The sequence below is a fragment of the Meriones unguiculatus genome, chromosome 6, assembly GCF_030254825.1.
Source record: "Meriones unguiculatus strain TT.TT164.6M chromosome 6, Bangor_MerUng_6.1, whole genome shotgun sequence".
NCBI classification, from domain to species: Eukaryota; Metazoa; Chordata; class Mammalia; order Rodentia; family Muridae; genus Meriones; species Meriones unguiculatus.
In genome coordinates, this window is record NC_083354.1 from 34,750,933 (window position 1) to 34,773,845 (window position 22,913).

The 22,913-nt window shown below is 40.6% G+C and overlaps 1 protein-coding gene across 3 annotated transcripts in view; it reads left to right on the forward strand.

The window, feature by feature from the left end:
• Zcwpw2 (zinc finger CW-type and PWWP domain containing 2) overlaps positions 1–21,790 on the forward strand; it is a 95,267-nt gene extending 73,477 nt beyond the window's left edge. For 2 of the 3 annotated variants that reach the window (XM_060385086.1, XM_060385085.1), the window contains exons 6-9: positions 9,577–9,635; positions 11,113–11,180; positions 16,613–16,707; positions 21,207–21,790. In XM_060385086.1, the coding sequence (XP_060241069.1) occupies positions 9,577–9,635; positions 11,113–11,180; positions 16,613–16,707; positions 21,207–21,368 (384 nt within the window). In that variant the 3' untranslated portion in view covers positions 21,369–21,790. The other variant, XM_060385087.1, reaches the window with a different exon arrangement.
• Positions 21,791–22,913: the final 1,123 nt, after the last annotated feature.

A 22,913-nucleotide genomic window follows, 5' to 3' on the forward strand; every position in this document is an offset into this window, starting at 1 on the left:
GGGCTTCTTCATCACACTATATGGCTCTGTCAGAGTGACACCACACATCTGTGGTCTTTTCTCTGGGGGTTAGTGCAGGAACCCAATCCATAACAACGGTCACTTGTGAGCTTTACCTAACACTTCGATCTTTAAAAGTTTTTGTTGAGCTGTAATTTAGACGCAGTGGATCATTCAGATGTAAGTGTGGGTTAATTAAGCATGTGCATCTGCCTAACTTCTTTATGAGTCACTGTCTGCACCGTGACCAAAGTAGCTGGCAGGGACAACCAAAGAGCAGGCGCTTGTACTGTCTTAGGCAAGATGGTGCTGAGTCAGCTGCTCTGTGCAGGGAAGCTTGTCCACTGGTGACCAACAGGAAGCAGGCCGAGCAGCAGGGAACCTCAGGCAGTTTCCAGCCTCAAAGGCTCTCTCCAGCAGGGCTCTGCTCCTTAAAGACTCCACTGCCCTCAGAGTAGCACAGCAGGCTGAGGCTGAATCTCGAAGACATGAGCTTTCGGGAACCTTTCAGACGGGAACTGTAAGTCCCCAGTCAGCATGGAGACTGATGCTTCACCCCCGAAAGTTTCCCAGGAGGAGTTTTAAAGTGTAAACGCGCGCTTGTGGTATTCACTTACTTTTTCCAAACACACATAAAGCAAACATGTATTATTAGAAAATTGTCTTCTTGTCACTCTACGTCCTTTCTCTCAGCACCAGCGCCAGTGTTAGTCCATCTAGAGTGACTGGTGACAGGGTGCTTGCTAGTGGCTCAGGAGCCTGGTGAACGGCTGCGAGACGTGTGGTTCTTTGCAGAGATCCTGCGGTGCAGCAGTTAGCAGTGAAGCAGTAAGACTAACAACAGGCTAATTACGCCCAGATTCCCGTCAGGCTATGGGGCGGGCAGGATCCCCTGCCTCGGGGAACCGCACCCGCCTCCGGGATGGCATTTGCCATTTAATTTTTTAAAAAAAGTTTGGTTCATATATACATATATATATGTATATATATGTATGTATGTATATGTATATTTAACCTTTACTTAAATTTGGCTTTCAGTGAAGGTCCTGACTTCAGTGAAGTCCTTGTTTGTTTAGAGTGACAACTGGGCGGGCAGAGCTGAAAGGAGATGGGCGGCGGGTGAACAGAACATTGAAAAAAAAGTTGTTTTCCTCCCCTGGAAGCAGGTGGCAGCTAGCGAGCGTGAGAGCCATGCCATTCTTCAAGTTCACAGGTGACAAGGTTTGTGGAAGCAGCTGGCCACATGCAGCAGGTCCAGGCTGCACACGGGAGGGATGCTTCGGGAGATAGAAACGGAGATGCATACTCTATCGTTGTCCTAAACTGAGGTTTTTCCTAGTGCAGCACTTTAGCTGAGAAAGTCCAGGGTTTAGTTATGCAGATCTGGCCCACAAAAGAAATGAAATTAATGTTCAGCCATCTTTAGTTTTGCCCTTTAAGAACTGTTTTCATCCTGAGGATGAAGCTCAGTTGCTAGAGTACTTGCCTAGCGTGCATGAAGTCCTGAACTCAATTTCCAACACTGCCTGAACTGGGCAAGATGGCACATATCTATAATCCCAGCCTTGGGAGGCAGGGAAGGAGGATCAGTAGTTGAAGGTCATCTGTGGCTACACATTGAGTTTGAGGCTGGCCAGGCCTATGCCAGATCCTGTCTTTTAAACTGTTTCAGTCCTTAGTACTAAGAAAAGGTTTTCTTCTGGAAATCACCTTCAGAATAAGAATAACTTTATTTTTACTTCTGTTTTTCTTTGCATAATGCTCATTTTAAGATTTAGTTGAGATCAATTCACTTGAAATGTGAGTACATTAATAAAATTTACCCTGTATATGCATGGGTTTTGCATCCATGCCTTGAACTACCTGAAGGTAGAAAATTTTTTTCATTTGTCTATTGGGGATATTTCTTTTCACCACCCCCTTCCTCAGCTCCATCCCATCCAAACCAAAATCAATAATGGTTATTAGCATAACATAAAATAGAAATTTGAGTAATGGGTTTATGTTTCATAGATTGTAGATATGTCCCTAGATACTAAATCATCATTCTGTGCTCAATTGTAGCAGCTACTGTTCAGTGTCAGCGAAAATTAATAGAACTGACTTATTACAGAATTCATTTATAATATGTTCTGGTATATAAACATTTGGCTTCTGTATAAGCCTACTGATGAGGACAATTTATCTTTCTTTTTGTTTATATATTTAATGTCTTCGATTATTTAAAAAATATTTTTCTTATAAGGTACACATGAGAAATTCTTACACCAATGTGCATTGGAGAACACAGCCCCTGTACCACAAGGAATTGTGCACTGCCTTTTCTCCCACGAACATACGTGCAGAACATTCTCTCTGGATTTACTAGAGCACAAAGAGTTTGAGCATCACCAAATGATTAAGACCGCGTCTCTTTTTCATGCAGTTAGGGAGATTCTGAGTGTTCCTGTCAGAAATAGTTCTTGTGTATGATGTTGGGTTTAGGCTTAGAACTCGTGACACTATCCCACAGGCAGAGGGGTCACTGAGCACTCTTACTGCTCAGGTTGCCTGGAGAAAATATGGCTAAACTCATAACGATGTCTGAGCATTCATTTCTTGGTCCATAAAAAATATAATACTGTATTCTAACTGTTAAATGTTGTCTATACTTCAGCTTTTAACAATTCAGTTTAAACATGTAGATTTCAGAGGTCTCCCTAGAAACAGAGTCCTCTGCCAACATCCCCCTCTCCCAGCATCCTCTTCTCCTTTCCTGGATTGACCAATGGCTTTAGAACAGAACAGCACAGAGGCAGGAACTGTTTGCAGCTGACTTGCATTTCCAGAGCCTCTGACCCCTGGCTCCATTGTCAGCTGAGCAGCTGGGCCACAGCTCCCACGGCTTTCTCTGCTCCTGGGTGCCTTGTAGAAATTAACTCTTAGCATTCTTAAGTGTTCTATAGATATGAGTGAAATACAAATGACAAGCCACTATGAATTTCTGAATTCAGTCATGAACAGACCTCTCAAAATTTAAATACAGGCTTTAAGATCTCTGAGTAAACATGGAATCATGTAGCCCCTTGAAGTTCTATGCCAGTCCCCTCCTCAGCCACAGTTGGAAGTACTAATAGAAAATACTTCATGGCTTTTGTTCAAGGTGGGAATGGTAGCCAGATTCTATTTTTAGAGAAAATTCTCTTCTGTGCCTCCCCGTTTACTGCTTGAATGCACACTCCAGTGTTCTCTCCTTTAAGACCCTCAACCAAAGAAACCCAGAGCTTAACTGCAACCGCAGAAAGCAGGGGGCAGTGAGGTATTGACGAGTCACACCGCAGGCACTGGGCTCTGGTGCTTGTCCGGAGGTCACGGGAATGCCACACTCCACTGAAAACTGACCTGGCTAGCATGTGATAATCAATGAGTAATGTTTATGTAAAAAAACAACAGAATAATGCACTTTAGAAAAATAGTATCCAAACGAGGGACAGAAAATTATCATTTCAGTCCTATCCCTCTCAAGGAAATGCTGAGGGCAGTGTGTCTACACTGGAATGTATTAGCTATGTGCTACAGTGGTTCAGCTGCGACCATCGTTTATACCTGCGGCAGGAAGCTGGTTTTCATCCGTCCTTCACTAACACATCCCTGGCATCTTTTCCAAGAGAAATGGGCACGCTGGCTTTGCAAATTTCCATAACATATCTTTGACAAAGAATTTTCTACATTATTCAAAGCATGCAGATTCACCTTTGGAATGTCTGTCAAGGTTGGTATCTCTTTAGTGGTTACTGACTGACAATTACCCTCAAGGGAAGGTTGTAACACGTACTTACGCCTCCTCTAGGAACAAAATGTTAGATCTATGCTTTACACCTTCATACACCTTCAGACTTAAGGCAGCTAACAAACTTGTTCCTTTTTTTTTTTTTTTTTAAAGCATGACACATTTTCATTTAGATGCCAAATAGCTGAGGGAAAAGGACAGTGTAGAGTTAGAGTAGATAGAGTTAATGTAAGCACAATTCTCTGTTGTTGTTGTTGTTGTTTTGAGACAGGGTTTCTCTGTGTAGCCTTGGCTGTCCTGGACTCACTCTGTAGACCACGGTGGCCTCGAACTCGTAAGTACAATTCTTAATGATTTTCTTCATTTTTAATTAAAGGCAATTCTACCATTTGCTATTCCAACTATTAGTTCTAGTGTATATGTGTACACATATGTATATGTACTTATAAACATATATTCAGGCATTTTATTTTTTAGTACATGGCCCATGTTCTTTGTATACATGTATTTTCTTGTTTTTTATAACCAGGGAGAAAAGAATTAATTAATACTTTGGCTTATTCAAAGTCAATGACACTTATGCACTCTCACAGCTTAGTGGGCAGTTTTGGTTTGGAGTGCTTAAGAGCTTCTTCAAAAACAGACCTTCCTGATTCAGTAGGCATGAACTGGGCATGAGAATTTGTACTTGTAATAAGCTCTCAGGAGTTTATGCCTCAGCATCATTGTGTTCTTCCCCTGAACATCACTGGTCGTATGGCAGGGAGATTGGCGGTTCAGCAGTGGGGATAGAAATTGAAGAGATGGGCTACATTGTTGCCTCAGGGTTTGTTTACACTGTCCTGAAATATCGCCCCGAAGATACATCCACCAGGGTGGGACCTAATTTGGAGTAAGCACTTTGGTGGATATAATTACAGTAAGGATCTTGAAATTGTATGGTCTGGGGTTAGGTAATGTCTAAATGTAATGATGAGTGTCTCAGAGGAGAGGAATTTGAATCATAAGAACCAAAACACCAGACTTCTGCTGGTTTACCAGCTTTGGCTGCAATAGCCTTGGGACTCTGTCGCCTTTGTTTATAGACCATAACTGAAGGAACTTAGCAACTTACTGCGGTGGGTCTGAGGGTAGTATAAAGTTTCTCAAGGCTAATGCAACCAAGGTTGTTAAAGCAACAGAAGAGTAGCATTGTCTAGTCTCTGTTTTCTGGTTTCTGCCAGAAATATGAGGAGGTCAGTAGTCCCAGCTCCATATTCTTGCTAGCATGGAGTCACCTGCCATTATGAACACCCTGCTGTAACGATGTGATGCTGTCTGAATCCCCTCAGCTTGTGAGAGCAAATAAACCCTTCTTCCTTTTAGTTGCTTTTGTCAGCTTTTAAGCTATAGCAACAAGAAGAGTAAGTAATAGAGGTAGTTACAGCGGAACATTTAGCAAACTAGAAAAGCAATTTAGTATCTCCATCACAAACCTTCCTACTTTGGGGTAGCTGTTTAATGGTATTTCTTCTTATTCATATGAAGTAGTTTTATTTTGTTACATTAACCTTATCCATCCTTGTAGTAAGCTTTTTACATCATACTCAAATACATAGATAATTTAAGCAGATAACAGTTATCTCAAATAATAGCTCTACAGTTTCTTTGAGGATGTAAATCAGTGACTTAGAGTCATGGAACGAGTTTTGAGTATTCCTGTGAGGGTGACAAGAAGACCCTCTAGCCCTTGGCATTGTCCTGTGAACTCTCCAACGCCTCTGTCCAGTTGCTGTGAATGATTACCAAGACATTTGAGCTGTCTAATAGTACTTTCAGACTCATATAAATTAAACATTTGTTGTAGTTAAGTGTTCGATGCCAATGCACTTCTAGCTGCTAAACAGTTAGTGCATAATCTTAAATTGTTCCTATTCTTGTAGTTGATTTAAAAGCAGGAGAAGTTCATGAAAGAGTGAATGGAATAAACAAGATGGTCTAAGTCTCTACTCACCCTGACGGATCAAAGAGAAAAGCTGAGAAGCAAAGGAGCTAAAAACACTTCAAGAGAGAACTGCTTTGAAGTTCTGCTTAACAGTTTAAAGTCAATTTCATGAAGTCTACTAAGTGGCCAAATCAAAAATACTTACTTTATTATGATTGTGGGGCTTTTTGGAGGGGGGTTGTCTCACCGCGTAGCTCTGGCTGGCTCAGAACGCTGTGTAGGCTTCACTTGTCTCCTCAGTGCCAGGATTAAAGGTGTGTCCTGCCACAGCTGACCACATTGAACTGGGGAAGTAGCTGGGGATTTAACTGAGTGCCCTGTACATACTAAACACAGGTGCCACCACTGAGCTGTGCCAGTCGCTAGAAACGATATTCCTACAAGTGTGCAGGATCACTAAACTTTCTTATACTTGTTATGCTGCTTGTGTTTTTGCTCTCTTCCTTCAACTCTTTACTAATTTGTTTCATTTCTACAAGTTTGCAAGATGGCAGGAAGTCTGTATTCTTTAGTGAGGCGAAAAGCCTGGTGTGCAAATCTTTAGAATATGTGATCCAAACGAAATAGAAGACACACAGCTTGTTATAAAAAGGTCAGGAGAGAATGAATTCTCCTTATCACTTGAATTCTTTATTAGTTGCCACACAGGGTTTGATTTTACACATTGTGTATTTTGAAACTAAGATTTCTGAAAATGAGATTATCTTTTAACACTAAGTAATAAACTTTCTTCTTAAATTTTGCTTTTGAATTAACATCTACTTTTTTCTGGGTATTAATATCACTAAGTTGAGTAATATTAATAATTACAGCTAGATTATATTCTATATTTTCCATGTCATGAATTTTGTAGCTATGTTTGTTAAGTTATATTTTATATGCCATCAAAGTCTCATTTACAAATGTTAAATGCAGTGGTTCTTAACATATTCAAAGTTATGCAATCAACAGTGCTAAGTAATTTTAAACAAATTTTCATCACTAAAGCCCCATGTACATCAGCCACCTGTCTGTCTCTACCTTCTGTCATTTCCCAGCAGCCACTCATTGACACTCTCTCTATAGATTTTTCCATCTTTGAACATTTCAGGTAAATGGTGGCATACAATATTATAAGTGGTTTGTCTGGCTTTTCACTTTTCATTTAGCATAATGGTGTGAAATTTAGTCACATAGTATTTGTACTTATTATTTTTAGTGGTTGGGTAATATCCTGTTATGGATATATATACATACATATGTATATACATACATATATATATGTATGTATCAGTATTTGCTGATACATACTTATTTCCTGGTAATGTATCCTGAGACCCTAGTGAAAACCTCAAATCATGGAGAGCACAGAACTCAGTGCAGCTTTGTTTCTTCCTATACCTTCATAGCTATGATAAAGTTTAATTTATAAATTCACTACAGAAGAAACAGAGCATAAATAATACAGAAAAATCAAAGCAACCTAATGTAATAAAAGTTATACCAATTTATGTTACTTCTGTAATTTCTCATGTAATATTTTCAGACTAGTTACTGGGCAACCTGAGATGGCCAATTCAGGTAGAGGAAGGCACTAGCATGTCACACTTTTCTCATCTGTTAACCACCATTTGCGTCGTTCCTACTTTGCTGCGAACAATGGCTCTGGAAACATTGTGTGTTCTTGTGCATTACTTCTTATAAATATATCTAGAATAATTTTTAAGATCTAATTTATGTTTCCTGTTTGCAGTGCTTTTTATCCTTTTTCTCTGCCTCTTTTCCTAGATTCTATCAGGTTGCATGGTTTAAAAATTCATTCTTCTTTTACCTACTACTCTAGAAGTTATACAATGCAGTCATCTTCTTTGGAAGATTATCCTTATGTGTGAACATGCTAATCTTTAATTACTTTTCTGGAACTCCTGTATTGTTTTTTTAAGAATTACTCTATTGGTTATAAATGTTCTAATTACACCTCTTTATTTGTGAGCAATTCAATATCATTTATTCACTTTTTGCCCTGGTCTGATTCCTTTTCCTCTTTTATTATAGTGTTTCTGATTATGAATCTTCCCTGTTTTTTTTTTTTTTTTTTTTTTTTACTTCTTTACAAATTAGTCCTTTTTTCAAAGAAGTCTCTCTCAGTGCTAGGAATCAAACTCAAGCCTCATCTCTACTATATAAAAGCTGTGGTTTTGAACTCGGCACTCAGCCCCTGTTAGGCTTTAGGGAAGGGAAGGTCATGTTTTATCTATTTATTTTCTCCCTCTTTATTAACACTGAAAATTCTTTATGATGTATTTTGATCATACTCAGTTTCCCCCAACCCCTCCCTCATCCATCACACCTTCTCTGTCCTTTTGTTTTCTTTTTGTCATTGTTGGATTTTGTTAAACCCATCAAGTTGGCACTGCTCATACACACTTGTATGTGTGACCTTCTACTAATTGCCAGTAGTGTCTCAGGTACAAGAGGGACTTCTTACTCACTTCCTTTCTCCGTGCTAGGTTCTGTCTGGCCTGGGCCTGCATAGGTCTTGAGTTTATATATATATAAACTCAAGGAAAAGCATTATATATATATAATGCTTAATAATTTGTTTATCTCCACTTATTTTTGGTTTCTCTTGTAGGTTAAATCTTCTCTGTAGAATAGTACCTCTTTCAGAAGAATTGTATTTTTAAGTTTTATTTTATTTTGAAAGTTTTAATGATTTTTCTGATAATCATTGGAATATGGAAATCAACAACTGAAAAAACTAAAGACAAAGTTCCCTGTACTGTACAATTTAAACAGCTTCAGCCAACACAGACAGCCAGCTTCCCCCTTAAATTACACTTGTTTGGGGCATAATTTAATTGGTGATAGTTTTCTGGGCACTGCTGTTGATAAGGTGTCTATTGCAGGCTGATTGTCAGCGCTCCAACAGCGGACACTGTCTTCACTCGAAGGACCTTAATTAGTTCTGTTTTTTAATGAACTTTATAACAACTGAACTATACATTGAAAACATGACCTTACAGGGCTTTACTTTGCTGCATGTTCTTTGGACAATTTTTAGTTACTCTAAATGAGTGAAGGCGATGCATGAAATCCTGTGTGAGTCGTTACATTAGGTGAATCTGTCTCTCCTAGCTTAGGAATCCTGGAGAACCTTTGTGTTGCTTGATTTGGGAATCCTAATATTCACAGGAGACACGACTTTGAATTTTTACTTCAATGGTAGAGGCTGGATGTTTCCTTCTTTTAGGATCACTGCTTTTCCTATCTAACCTGGCAGGACAGGTGTATAACACCTGCTTTTGCGCTCTATTGAATATAGTTTTGCCTGTTCTTTTTATAGCCAGAAAACTCCTGTTGTCTCCAAGCCTTATCTGACTGTGTCAAAAGAGAACAAGGAACCCGTCTTTGCTTAGACATAAAACGCCAGCCATGTTTCTTGGGCAGCGCTCCTGCAGACTGTCGGGGACCTCTCATTTGTCAGCTCCCAGCCATGCACCTTTTTGTTCTACACTTCTGCAGGCTGAATGCTTTAGCTTTCCTTAAAGCTGAATGTTTGTAAACCTTAACAATTGTCTTATTATTTTTAGGGCTTTGTGAAGGTGCATATGGGGTAATATGCACAATAGCGGATTCTTACCACTTCATTGGTTCTATTTCTGGGGAATAGAACTGCAGGTTAGTGACTCCGCAGTGCCGTGAGGTGAGGGCTAGACAGGAAGGCTTGTGGAGGAATGTGGCCAACGCCTTTCTGCAACCAAGTTATTAAACCACAAAACCTACTAGTATATTAGTAGATCGAGAGCAATATGAACTAATTCATTTTGATGGTTTTTTATAGATGCAAGCTTTCAAAAATAATACTGAAAAGAAAAAGCCCATGGTTAGAAAAAGGAAAAGGTATGTTTTGTGAAATTAAAACTATTAGGATAAAGCTGATATATATAATATTTAATTATTGTATGACATTTTCCTGGTTTTTTGTTTTCTTCACTGGTTAAACATTGTGCTTAAACCCTTTTGAAAAAATTAGTTATATGTTCAGTTCAAAGTTCATATATATGTTCAGTTCAAAGTGTGGAGAAAGCTAAGCTTTATTTTGTTTGGTTTGGGTTTCACTTGGGAGCCCAGGCTACTCTCAGATTTTCTTCCTCCTGCCTCTGCCACTCTGATGCTGGGATCACTTTTTTGGCTGAGAAAGTTTTATATTCTTATAAATATGCTGAACCAGGTTATTATCATCCAAACAACCATGTAAAATAGTTTTTAGCTTAAAATAGGTAAGACAAGCCAGGGTCAAGTCTTCAAAATAAAGTAATAAGCCACTGCTAATAATTTCCGTGCTTCTCATTGAACTAGTCTCAGCATGTGTGCTTCGGTATGTGGTTGGGCTGTACAAGGGTTGCCTCTCACAAACAAAGGCTGACACCAACAGCCCTCCTCCTGCTACTGTGCTTTTCAAGAAGAAAGTCGGTTTTTAGATGACTTGTTTATGTATCTATTTCATTTAAGCTTGTTTTGTATTTATAAATTGTGTGGGGTGTGTGTATCCATGCTACATGTGTGGAGGGCGGAGGACAACTTCAGGAATTGGTTCTCCCTTGTCAGCACTGTGCAACAGGGTCTCCACCACAAGACAACTAGTTCTTAAAAACAGACTTTGCTCACCTTACCTCAGTTACACACCACAGTAACCCCTTCACACATCCCGGGCAGCACGTAGTCATGGCTTGCAGAACTGACTTGGGAACTTCTGGCGGCAACAGTGCATTGGCACAGCTTCTCTCTCGTCAGAATCTCAGTGTGAAGGGAAGCATGGCTTTGCCATCAGACAGGACAGGTCTGTGATGGGGAAGCATGGCTTTGCCATCAGACAGGACAGGTCTGTGATGGGGAAGCGTGGCTTTGCCATCAGACAGGACAGGTCTGTGATGGGGAAGCGTGGCTTTGCCATCAGACAGGACAGGTCTGCTGTGGTCAGTTATTTACCTGTGGTGCCAAATGTCTCATTTTCTCTGGTAGCTCCAGTTCCTCAGATGCTTTCCAGAGGGAGACCAGCAATTACTTGATAGATATTTTTGGAAGACAATTGCATGAAGAATGCCTATATAAGAGCTTGTTGGATTAGCCTCTCAGTGCTTTGTAGCCACTGAGAGCTCAGGTCATATTTGTTCCCTGTTTTCTCCACTGATTGTGCTGCGTGAAACAACCAAGAAAACACACTCAAAGATTTGAGACATACAGTTATCAAGAAATGCGCATTTGCATATGTGCAGTAAAATGTGTAACCATGCGTATGTATGTGTGTACGTGTCTGTGCATGTCCCTGTGTGTGGAGTTGTTCTTTTGAAACTAAATCTGTCAAAATCTTTTTCAGGACTGCTGTTTCAAAATGCTCTGTTGAAGATATTTGTTCTGAGGAAGCCTTATCCCAGGAGAACGTGGGTATGTGAAGCCTGTCATGGGTTTAGTTTCTTTGCCTGGATAGAATTTCAAAAATGAGTAGTTCTAAGCAGGGCTTATGGGGGGGCTCGCAGAGACTGAAGCAGCAGCTGCGGAGCCTACGTGGTTCTACACTAGGTCCTCTGCATGTTATGGTTGCTGGTTTGGTGTTTTTGTGGTACTCCTGATTGTGGGGGTAAGGGCGTCTCTGACTCTTTTGCCTGACCTTGGAACCCTCTTTTCTCCTACTGGGTTCCCTCACTCAGCTTTGATGTAAGGTTTTTGCCTGGTCTTATTGTATCTTGTTGTGCCATGTTTGGTTGATGTTTCTGGGAGGCCTGCTCTTTCTCAGGGGAGACGGGGGTGGGGATGGGTCTGGAAGAGAGGGATGGTATGGGGGACACTGGGAGGAGTGGAGAGAGGAGAAGCTGCAGTTAGGATGTATTGTATGAGAGAAGAATAGAAAGTGTAGCTGTTTGCTTTTAAATGATAAGAAGCTATTGTATTTTGTATGAGTAAAAGGTTAATGGGTCATTTTGGCATCAAAGGGGAGGTTTTCAATTTTCTTTAAGTTTCTGTCTTCTGGATGAAAACTCCTGTGAAATTGCCATATATTTAGTGTCTTAAAGTACTGACAGCTGTAGAAGAAAATGCTAGCAACTGTACTTCAACCCAGACCTCTCCATCCCAAACCTGCTGAAATCCAAAGAAGAAGGGGAAATGATACTAACAACAACCTGTGGCCTAAGGTGAATTCATTGCCACTGGTGATGGTAATTGTCTTCATTATTTTTCTATTGCTGTCAAAAAACAACATGACCAATGCAAAATGTTTAATTTGGCTTATGGCTTCAGAGGGTTAGAGTCCCTCTGGTGGAGCAAAGAAACAGCTGAGAGCTCGCATTGATCTACAACCAGGAGGCAAAGAAAAAAGACTGAGAATCACAGGAGTCTTTTGAAACCTCAAAGCCCAGGGACACACTTCCTCCAGCAGTGTCACACCTGATCCTGCCCAAACAGTTCCACCATCTGGGGACCAAGTAGTGAAATCTATGATTCTGTGGGGCCGTTCTCAGTCAAGCCACCACAGTATCAGGTACAATAGAGTGGATGTGAATGAAAACAGAAAGTTTGGCTCTCTCTCATGCTTCTGATTGATTCTTCCTCCATCTTAATGAATTTTGGAAAGCAAGTGGATGCTTTATTTGCAAGGGGAGCTGTGGTAGTCCTGCTCAAAGCACATCAAACTAGAGGTTCTGTTAGCAGAGTAGTGCTCCTTCTTGAAGCCCCTGCATAGCCTGTATTCCAAGTGCCTAAATGAGACACTCACGTATAGTCTCATGTAAAGAAAGTGAACAGGAAGAAGAGGATGGAATAGTTGTTTTCAAAATCCTCCTGTTTTTCTTCCAAGCCATGGCAAAATCCTGTTGTCCTTATCTCTGTTCAAAGGTGACTTGCTATTGCTTTCACACTCATGAATTTTTTTTTTTCTTGGGTATTTCTTCCTTTGCCTTTCGTGATCAATCCATATGTTCCAGTAAAGGCAAAAGTCTGGGTATCCCAAAATGGAGTTCCCAGAGGAGAGGTAGCTAGCATACCCAAAGGCTCCTAAGCTAGCCCCTTCTCCTTCTAAGATGGGTTCATTTGGCACTTCCCTTTACTCTTCCTTTGTTGTTTTTGTTTTCTATCTTTCTTTGATCCTCTTTGCTGAACGGGAGCCCTTCCCTGCGTATCGGCTAACTAGTGTCAGTGATCAGAGTGTAAAGATGCCCCCTGACCTGTGCAGACCCCGCCACAAGATCCTCAGCTTCATGTGCACCAGCACTGGGCAGCCAAAAAGAGAGGATGAAGGCCAACAGCGGGGACGGCGACAGGACAAGTCAGAGCAGTACTTGTACTGTGAATGGGAAAGTACAGGAAAATGTCTGTGATGGCTAACTTCTATTTTGGAGGCAAATTGGGATATGCTTTGTGTAGTTTAACGTCTGGAACTAAAGGAGAAGGAGGATCATTTCATAGTGTGCTGTAATCTGAAGGGACCAGGCCTTCTAGGTTTCATAAATATAGAGAGACTATTTAACAGCTAACACCTTAATCATGGACATACAACCCTTATATTTTCTTCAGAGCCAACAAACCTTTACCCATTTTGTCATTTTGGTGTGGCTTCTCTTTAGAACTTTGGATGTTGAGCAAAAAGAAGACAAGTAATCTTGCAGAGGACAAATTACAAGGCCACTGTTGCAGTGATTTCCAGTAAGGGTGGGTCAACCCTACCTCTGTGTCCAGACAGTGGCCTGTACCCAGTTCTTGATCTCAGTTGTCCTGCATACAGATGATACAGTTTCTTATTTTCCTGACTCAGAGTTACTGTTTTAGGATGGGATCTCTCTCTCTTCTTTCCCCCTCTATTTCCCCCATTTCTCTTCCTTTCTTTCTCTCCCTCCCTCTTTCCCTTCCTTCCTTTCCCTTTATACTCTCAACAGTGAATTGAAACAAGCCAGGAAACTAAGGATAATCATCACAGATAGAAGATGAGTGGTCCTATAGTCAGCAAATGCGTTCATTTTGTGTCCAGCTTTGGAGGATATCATTGACCAATTCTGATAACTGAGTCTGTAGATTACAGTAACTGCCATTTCTTGAGAATTATTTTTGAATTTCAGTTACAGTATAGGAATACTTATAGAAAAGCATGCCTCCTGTTGCTCTGGAAGCAGAAATCAACATCAGTCAAGTTGTTAAGAGTCCTGGACAGTTGATTTAGTCCTCTATTACTCTGTCTACTCTTTGATCAAAAGGCAGTGCAGACACTCTTCCAGATTGCTTGCAAACAGAGACAACAGTGAATTTGGCAATGATATACCTCATCATAACCGGGTTGTACTTTAGCCTAGCATTAGAACATAGAGATGTTTGTTTGCCATTTCCCTTTACAGCAGAGCTTAAAATCCATCTTTTCAACAGGACATTAAATTTCAATGTCAGTTTCCATAGACTCAGAATGCAAAGTAGGAAAAAATATTGTGAAGAGAACTAGAGAGTCAGCCCGAGGATAAGCACAGATAGTTGCCTGTGAATTAACAGGTTACGTTACTAAAAAGAAATCTATCAAAATTGGAGCAGTGGAGATGGCTCCGTGTTTAAGAAGCACCTGCGGCTCAAGCCTGATACCATGAGCTGAGTTCCCAGAACCCAAGTAATAGCAGCATGAGGGGCACACACCAGTAATCACAGCACTCCTGCTGAGGTGGGAGGAGACACAGGAGAATGAAATGGCCTATAGTGTGCTGTGTGCGGAAACAACAATGGAGACCCTGCTTCAACAAGATGGAAGGAGAGAAGCAACTCATAAAGCTGTCCTCTGACCTCTACACACATGCTGTGACACTTCTGCTCACACACACATAAATAAATAAGTTTTAAAATCAACTACAATTGGATGTTCCTTGAATGTCCAGCTGTGCTGAGTGGTGTGACTTTTGTGACCTGCCAAAACGGCAGAGAATAGAAGTGGTGTGTCAGAGTGCAGGGGTCAGAGTGAAGGTGAGGGCATGGCATTGTCTCCAGGTTGTGCTATCTTTGTTTGGACAGGCTGCAGATGTCCTCTCTGCCTCTGGTGCCATACAACAAGCTCCATGTGTGCTGGTTTCTTTGGTTTTGCTTCAGCAAAACTTTGTGTCAAGTAAAAATGCTGTTTTGTTTAGGTGGAGGATTCAAACATATTGTTAATCAGAATTCAGCTCTATCATTATTGTAGGCTGTCTTTCTTAGGTGGTGGTGGAGTAATTTTATTTTAACATATTCAGTAAAGTAGTAAACACCTTTTCTACTTATTTCATAGAAATGCAAAAAAGGTATTTATCAGCATGGTGTTTTCTTTTTTTAAATCATGCTGGGCAGTTAACATGTTACCATTTAGATTAGGAATGAATGAAATTATGGGTATTTGGAAATGCCTCAGTAGTTAAATTGCTAGCCATGCAAGTGTGAGGACCAAAGTCAGGATCTCCAGAAACCATAATTGTAGGTGCTGTTTTTAAATTCTCCTTTATTTGGGGTTCCTAAAGCCTCTACCTCCTTTCCAACCCCCCAACTCTAGGTAGGAGAGAAAGAAGGTTACAAGGGAAGGGAGGTAGACCTTTTTAGACTTAATTCTGGCTAGTTAGGGTGGTTGGGTTCTTTGGGAAAATACCAATATCTAGCAGTTCAGCAACAGCAAACCCTAACCCTCATCCTAACGAATCAGGATGAACAAGCAGCCTTCTCTCTATTCTGTTTCCTTGAAACCTTCCTTTTCTCACTGGGTTCTTGTATTTATACCCTCTCAGAGTCCTCAGAATTCCACTACCTGGTGCTGGCAAGGACCATGCCCTGCATGAGGCAATTGTCAGCTGTGGATAAACTAAGGCAGTCCCGTTTTCCACACTTGGGAGTAGAACAACGACATATTTACATAACATAACTGAGTTTTTTTGAGAAAGCAAAATTTCTGCTACACATAACAAATCTCACTGGACCCCAAGCTGGCTGGTAAGACTAGCCATATCAGGGAGCTCCGGGTTGTACTTGAAGGACCCTTTCTCAATAATAAGGTAATAGAGCAATGGGAGATGATCCCTGATACCAACCTCCGGCCTCCATCAGCACTCACAGGGGTGCATGTACACCTGCAGAGGCACCCTCCCACCCAGGGTCCCATATGTGAAAATGGAAAAAAAAGAAGTAAAAGAAAGGATTAGTCTACATTTGGGCCAGCCACTTAGTTTTGTGGCTTTTCCTTTTTAGCTGCAGTTTTTAATGTCATACATTGCCACAAAGTGTTTCAATCATCTTCACCCACACACTCCCCTAACTCCTCCCAAATCTACTCCCAACTTCCCTAATTTTGTGTCTTTAAAAATAATCCAGCAGTCCAGTTCAAATGCTCCTGGGTGTGGGGCCACTTACAGGAGCACAGTGGACCTACCAGAGGCCACTGACCTCCTCCACTGTCCGCTGTCCATAGCTCCTTGGTTGTGATGTTTACTTTATAAACATAACGGAGTTTGGTGCCCTGGGGCCCCAATTAAGAAAAAAATGACTTCTAATGAGCTTTTTATAGTCCAAAGATATTTTATCCTATGTACATATCAAGAAAATTAGCTATTCCTTTCAAAAATTATAAAAACTTCACCTGAAAATTCATAAAAGAATTTTGCAACAAGTAGAGATTCTCTATAAAAATTATGTGATAATAAAAGCTAAGTATATAAGGAAAAGCTATAAGGAAATCTTTTATATTTTATGCTAACTAAAGATAATTTTTTTAAATATTAAAGTTTATTTTTTATTTTTAATCCTGTAGTACTTAGAGGAATTCTTTCTGGGTGGTTAAAATTTTGAATTAGATGGAATAAAGATGCAGCTTTTGCTATATTCATGATTTTATTTAGTTGTCTCTGAGACAGAAGGTTTACTGAAAGAACTGGAGAAGATGCTGCAGGACGTACAAGAACCCCAGCAAGAGCCGAGGAGGAGGGGAGAACAGGTTAGTGTGGAGAGTTGCTATTCGGCCAAGGTAACTGAGCGGAGACAAAGTCCTTTTCTCCACATCTGAAATTTGAGCCGTTGATTGCCACAATGTTAATAAGCAAGGAGCTCTCGAGAAATCTGAATGCATTTATTCCTGGGAGAAATGTGTTTTAAGCAAAGGTAGTCTTTTAATTTTAGATCTTTGGGGTTGGGAGAAGGAAGATGGAGAGACTTCCTGTAGCTGAGGAAGAGAGATCTTGTTTTGGCCATTGTGACAAAACACCTAATAGAAATGATTAAAAGAGATGTCAGCTCATCACAGCAGGGAGGCCATGGTGCAGAGCACGCCATATCCTGGTGAGACAGGAACAGAGGAAAGAGAATACAGGAAGAGGCCAGGCAAGATAGAACCTATGGACAAGCTCCCTGTGACCTACATCCTGCAGCTAGGCCCCACCCCCAGCCTGTCACTATCTCCTAGTAATCCATAACTTTGGATTATGACTTGATTAGCTCAGCTGTATGTTGACTCTGTCAGTGAACTCATCTGTTGGTTAGCTCTCAGTCCTCATGATCTTAACTGCCTCTAGAAAACCCTAAACTGGCATGCCCGTTTTCTAAATATCACTAATTCTATGGAGATTTCTTAATTCAGTGAGGTTAACACTTTAGGATTAACAGCAAGAGGCTACTCCCACCCAGGCTTTCGATCCTTAGCAGCAGGTCCCTGGAGAAGGAAAGCAGCTTGGTGGGAACCTTCCCTGCCCCATCTGTGCAGAGACATGTGCACGTCTTGGCTACTGTAAGGCAAACAGTGTCAACAGAGCAGAGTTCATCCCAGCATGTGTTTTATCACCACGTCTAGGGTTAGCTCCGATTTCCTCCTGTCTTTAACTATGTTATATTCAGACAGTCATGTTCTTATTATCCAGTATCTGCATAAATGAAGTGAGAGTTTGTGGGAGAAAGCTCAGGCCACTTATGAAAGGCAGCACAGGGTCAATCAGTGCAATAGAAATCAGCCTCGGGGCACACCAGACACTGTACCCTGCGGTAGAGTTGTTCCCTAGGTAGTTAGGAAACAAATGGCAGCAAGAGGTTACATAAGGTTTCACTAATTCATTCAGATACATAGTGTGCCCAGAGTCCAGAGAGCACACCCAGACTGAATCCCCAATGTAATCATTTGAACTTTTATTGCTTTATTATTATTTATTATTAATACAAACAAAGTAAATAACAGTTCTTCTACTGAGGACTTGTGCCACTTGGCAGTTACTTTAGAGAAGTTGCTACTGAAGACTTGTGCCACTTGGCAGTTGCTTTAGAGAACTGTTTTAAGAATTAGATAAGAGGGGTGGAAAAATGGCTCAGAGGTTAGGAACACTTTGGCTGTTCTCCCAAAGGGTCAGGTCAGTTCCAAGCAACTACGTGGTGGCTCATAGTGAGATCTGGTGCACTCTCCTGGTGCGCAGGCATACATGCAGGCAGAATATGGTTCAAATGACAAATAAATCTTGAAAAAAAATGAATTAGATAAGACAAACTGGGATATATGTCAGAGGTGACAATGGAACAATGACTTGGTCTTGTTTCCCACATTCTCGCTTAGGGCTGCTACGTCCTGCCAGTCTCTCCTCAGTAATAGTTGGATATAGAAATGGGCAGATAGGGGCTGGGGAGATGGCTCAGTGGTTAAGAGCACTGTCTGCTCTTCCAAAGGTCATGAGTTCAATTTCCAGCAACCACATGGTGGCTCACAACCATCTATAATGTGAACTGATTCCCTCTTCTGGCAGGTGTAAATGCAGATAGAACACTCATATACATAAAATAAATAAATCTTAAAAAGAAATAAAAAAAAAAAGAAATGGGCAGATAGTTTATACATGTTGTCAGACTGCCACTTTCACTTAGATCCTTAGCACGTATGAAGAGTGGATCTCCCATCTTTTTCTTCTGTCTGTCACAGAGATAGGGTTTCCCTTGGTGGTGAAGGTTCTGTGCATAGTGGAGTCTGGGCTCAAACAATCCACCTGCCTCAGGTATAAGTGCCAGGGCTGGAGCTGGATGTTCAGCACCATGCCCAGCCAAAGATGAATCTTTAACACTTTCTTACTGAGTTTAAGGGGGCATAAGATTAAGATTTTAAGCATAAGATTAAGATTTAAGATTAAGGGGAGCATACAGAATTTATCATCCCAGAGATTAATGTGTTAGAGGAAATGAATGTCAGTCCCTGCTGAGTTGGAAAACACAGGAAGCTCTCTTGGTCATGGCCGCAGCACAGCTCCACCCGGATCTGCAGGGTTATGAATTCGCTTATAAATGCCATTTCTCCACAACGGCTCCTTTGCTAAAGATGACTTCTTCCACATATAGGCTGTATTTTTTGAACAAGATGTATAGATGGCTGACATGGGTCTTAAATATGTATAATTAATATACAAAGTATTTCTTTCTAGCAGTTGTGTGCTTAGTTGAACACTGCATGGTTTTATGCAATACATTTTGTGTTTTTTTTTTTAAATTTCATTTTGTTTTGTGTTTTGTTTTCCTGTTCTTTTTTTCAGCCCTAGAAATTTGTCTTTTCAAAAACACAGCCTGGCTGGGTTTTATAGTGACATTCTGGAGTTTTTGTAAGCATAGAATTGGCTTCCATTTTGTCATTAGAACTAGTAACTTGATGGAATAGAAATCACTTTTGATTTTTATTTCTTATGATAACATACACAGTTTTAATATAGCCCCAGATAGGCCTTCTTTTTGTCTTAGATTTTCGTGTTGTTCTGTGCTTTCAAAAGGCATTTAGGGACTGTGAAAGTTATATATTTTAATGTGTTGCCAGGTGAGTGCCTCCTACAGGCTGCTCACAAGTAGCCCCTCACTGGCTCAGGGTGCTTAGGGCCTAGCTCACTGTTAATGAAGAGTGCAGCCATGAAACCAACCATTAAAGTTGTAACAATTTCCACCTTAAAAGTAAGGAAATAATCACATACCCCTGGGCTTATTTTCTTTTTCTTTTCTTTTTTAATTTTAATTTTTTATATTAATTACAGTTTATTCACTTTGTATCTCATCTGTAGCCCCCTCCCTCATTCCCTCTCTACTCCACCCTCCCTCCTCCTTCTCCTCCCATGCCCCTCCCCAGTCCACTGATAGGGGAAATCCTTCTCCCCTTCCATCTGACCCTAGCCTATCAGGTCTCATCAGGACTGGCTGTATTGTCTTCCTCTGTGGAAGGCTGCTCCCCCCTCAGGGGGAGGTGATCAAAAAGCCAGCCACTGAGTTCATGTCAGAGACAGTTCCTCGTCCCCTTACTAGGGAACCCACTTGGAGACTGAGCTGCCATGGGCTACATCTGAGGAGGGGTTTGTTTTCATTTATTCCTCCTTTTTTCATTGTTTCTGAAAGAATTAATGTAGCTTCCACTTAAAACCAGAGGTATGCTTTGTGTAGTTCGTTTTTGTTTTGTTTTGTTTTTACTTTTTTTAGAAGGTGCTCTCTGATATGATAAATATACTGAGGAGAGTCAGCACATAATTCCAAATCTGGACTGTATAGATTCTGATCAGATGCTATGTGAGCCCCTTTCAGAGATGTAAACTTGCTGTTTTCTTCACTGCTGCCCATCAGATTTCTGGTGATTCCTAAGCACTTGTGCCAGTGAGGAAGATGGAAAGAGCACACACCCTCACACAATCAAAATCTCTCTCCTTTGTGCTCTGGCAGATTAGCACAAAGATTTTTTTGCGTGAGTCCTCTACCCTCCCGAGTATGCTCTTCTTTAGCCAATATGAGCACTCTTTACAGTCCTTGTTTGACTTGGCAACAATGGAGACGTTAATCAGATTTTTATAAATCCACCTCATTTTGGAATGGATAATCCAAATGCAAATAAGGAGTTTTGCTGCATAAGTATTTTGATTAAAAGGTACATATTATATTGTGAACTACAAGCATATTCTTGTCTTTTAACTGCACGAGAGGCTGGTCTACCTATAGTGAACTTGAAACTGAAGTTATGTTAGTGTGTGTGTGTGTGTGTGTGTGTGTGTGTGTGTGTGTGAACAGTGTGTTACTACTGTCCTTCCCATCTAAGCCACAGCAAGGACGTTTTTGTGGATAATGTAAATGCTTATGAAAGAATGGCCGCAGAATACATGACTGAAATTATTTTAATATGTAATCCATATAATGTTTTTTAAAAACAAACCAATATAGAAAAGTCAGATGAAGATCACACTGTCCCAAGGTAAAAACTTAAAAATATAAGTAAATTACATTGGAGAAAAGAGGCAGAACCTAAGGAAGAACTTAGCCTTATGCAGATATGTTTAATAGATGTCATATTACACAAGAGCTTATCACCTGACCACCTGCACAGAACACTGTATTCATTGCTGCGCTGGAGGCATGCTAACCTCCTCAGGAACCAAGCAGTATTCTGTAATTGTGAGGAACGGTGCCGAGGACCTTCTGTAATTGTGATCAACTGTATGGCTCTTTTTGCAGTTGTCCCAGTGCAGCCTGGGAGCCTCCACAGGCAGTCCATTTCAGAGCTACCATGAAGAGGACTGTATTCTGCCTGATGGCACAGTACTAAAAGCTGGAGAATGTATTGAGAACATAACTAACAATTTAAAAAAGATAGCTGCTCTTATATCTGAAATTTAGGGTGTTACTCAAGTATTTACAAAAGTTAATTTAAAAATACTAGCACTCTTTATATTTTCTGTGTCAAACAATTAAAAATATTTAGTGAGATAGGCATACAAAATTAATATTTGTTATAAATTTATACTTTGTGAGTGTGCATGACTTTGTGAGCTTATCAAGTGGCATTTGAGTTAGGGTTTAAAAATTCCTGATATTTGTATTTGTAGACTTTTTTGTTTGCTTTGGCTTTAAAATTCTTTATGAAATTTATTTCATAAAAAGATGCTGTACAATCAGTATTTAGGCCCTTCTTCAAATGTGAATATTAAAATGGCTGCCTATTCTGCTATAAGTCTCAGAGAGAACTCAAATGTAACACATGTATCAAGTGTTTTTTGTAGTTGGCTGGAACTATTTTAAACTATAAGGAAATATTAAAAATATAGCAATATAATAAAGTTTGAGAATTCTTAAAAGACAAAAAATCCAGCTGTCTTATTGTATTGAAAACAATTACTGTTATTCAACATTGTTCCTGAACATAGAAGAGCCTCTGGGACTTTGGAATATCAGAGTCCTGGATACTTCCCTGCTGAGTCAGTATCTGTATAGGTGAGATTGGGAAATATGACTCAAAATGCAACAAGGGAAATTAAAACTCTCCTGTATGAAATGCACAGTGCCATAGAGGAATAAAAGTGTGCATCATTCCTCAAGGACTCCACGAACAGTTTCAGTAGATGTCTGTGTCTGAAGATAAAGTGGTGGGCCACCTGAAGAAGACAGCCGCAGACCAGTGCAGAGGTGAGTGTTAGAAATTCAATGTAGATTCCTAGAAAAGAGCTGACACAAAATTAACCTCAGAATGAGTTTTATTAGGAGAGAGCCTCAAACAATGGAGACCCACAATCAGGCCTTGAAGAGGGAGAACACTGGAAGAGCAGCTGCCTCATGTCACATAAAAGGTCTGAACAGACAGACCGACTCTTCAGGACCAGAGGACAAAGAGGCTTCTGACTCATAGCTACTGAGGCAGATGACAAGTTTCATTCCCACAACTGTGTCTGACCTATCCTGTGTAGCACAAATGAGGTGACAGAGACTAGCTGTAATTTCAGGTTGTACTGGTCTAAGAAATGGAAGCTGAGCCTGCTTTCAGCTGCTAGTGGGAAGGTGACTGCAAGGCCACATCACAGCCTGCTTTCTGTGCAGTCCTCTGAGTGTGGCCTGATTCTGAGGAAAGGAAGCAGCTGAAGGGTCTGTAGTCCACCAGTTGAGAGAAATGGGAGCAAGTAAGTGACCTTACTAAGGTGCTGGCTACAAAGGGAATTAAAGGCTGGACAACGCAGACAGGATTTGTTCAAGGAAGACCTTGATGTTACAGCAGAGGGCAGCCAGCATTTTATGTGTAGGAGATCCATATGTCTAGAATTAAACAGCCATGCCGGCTATAGGGACTTACTCAGAATCAGACTGTTGTGAGACTGCACGCGTGAGAACGCAGCAGATAGATGTGACTGTGCCAGTCTGTGCCCTGTGTCTGAGGGAATCCATTGCCCTGAT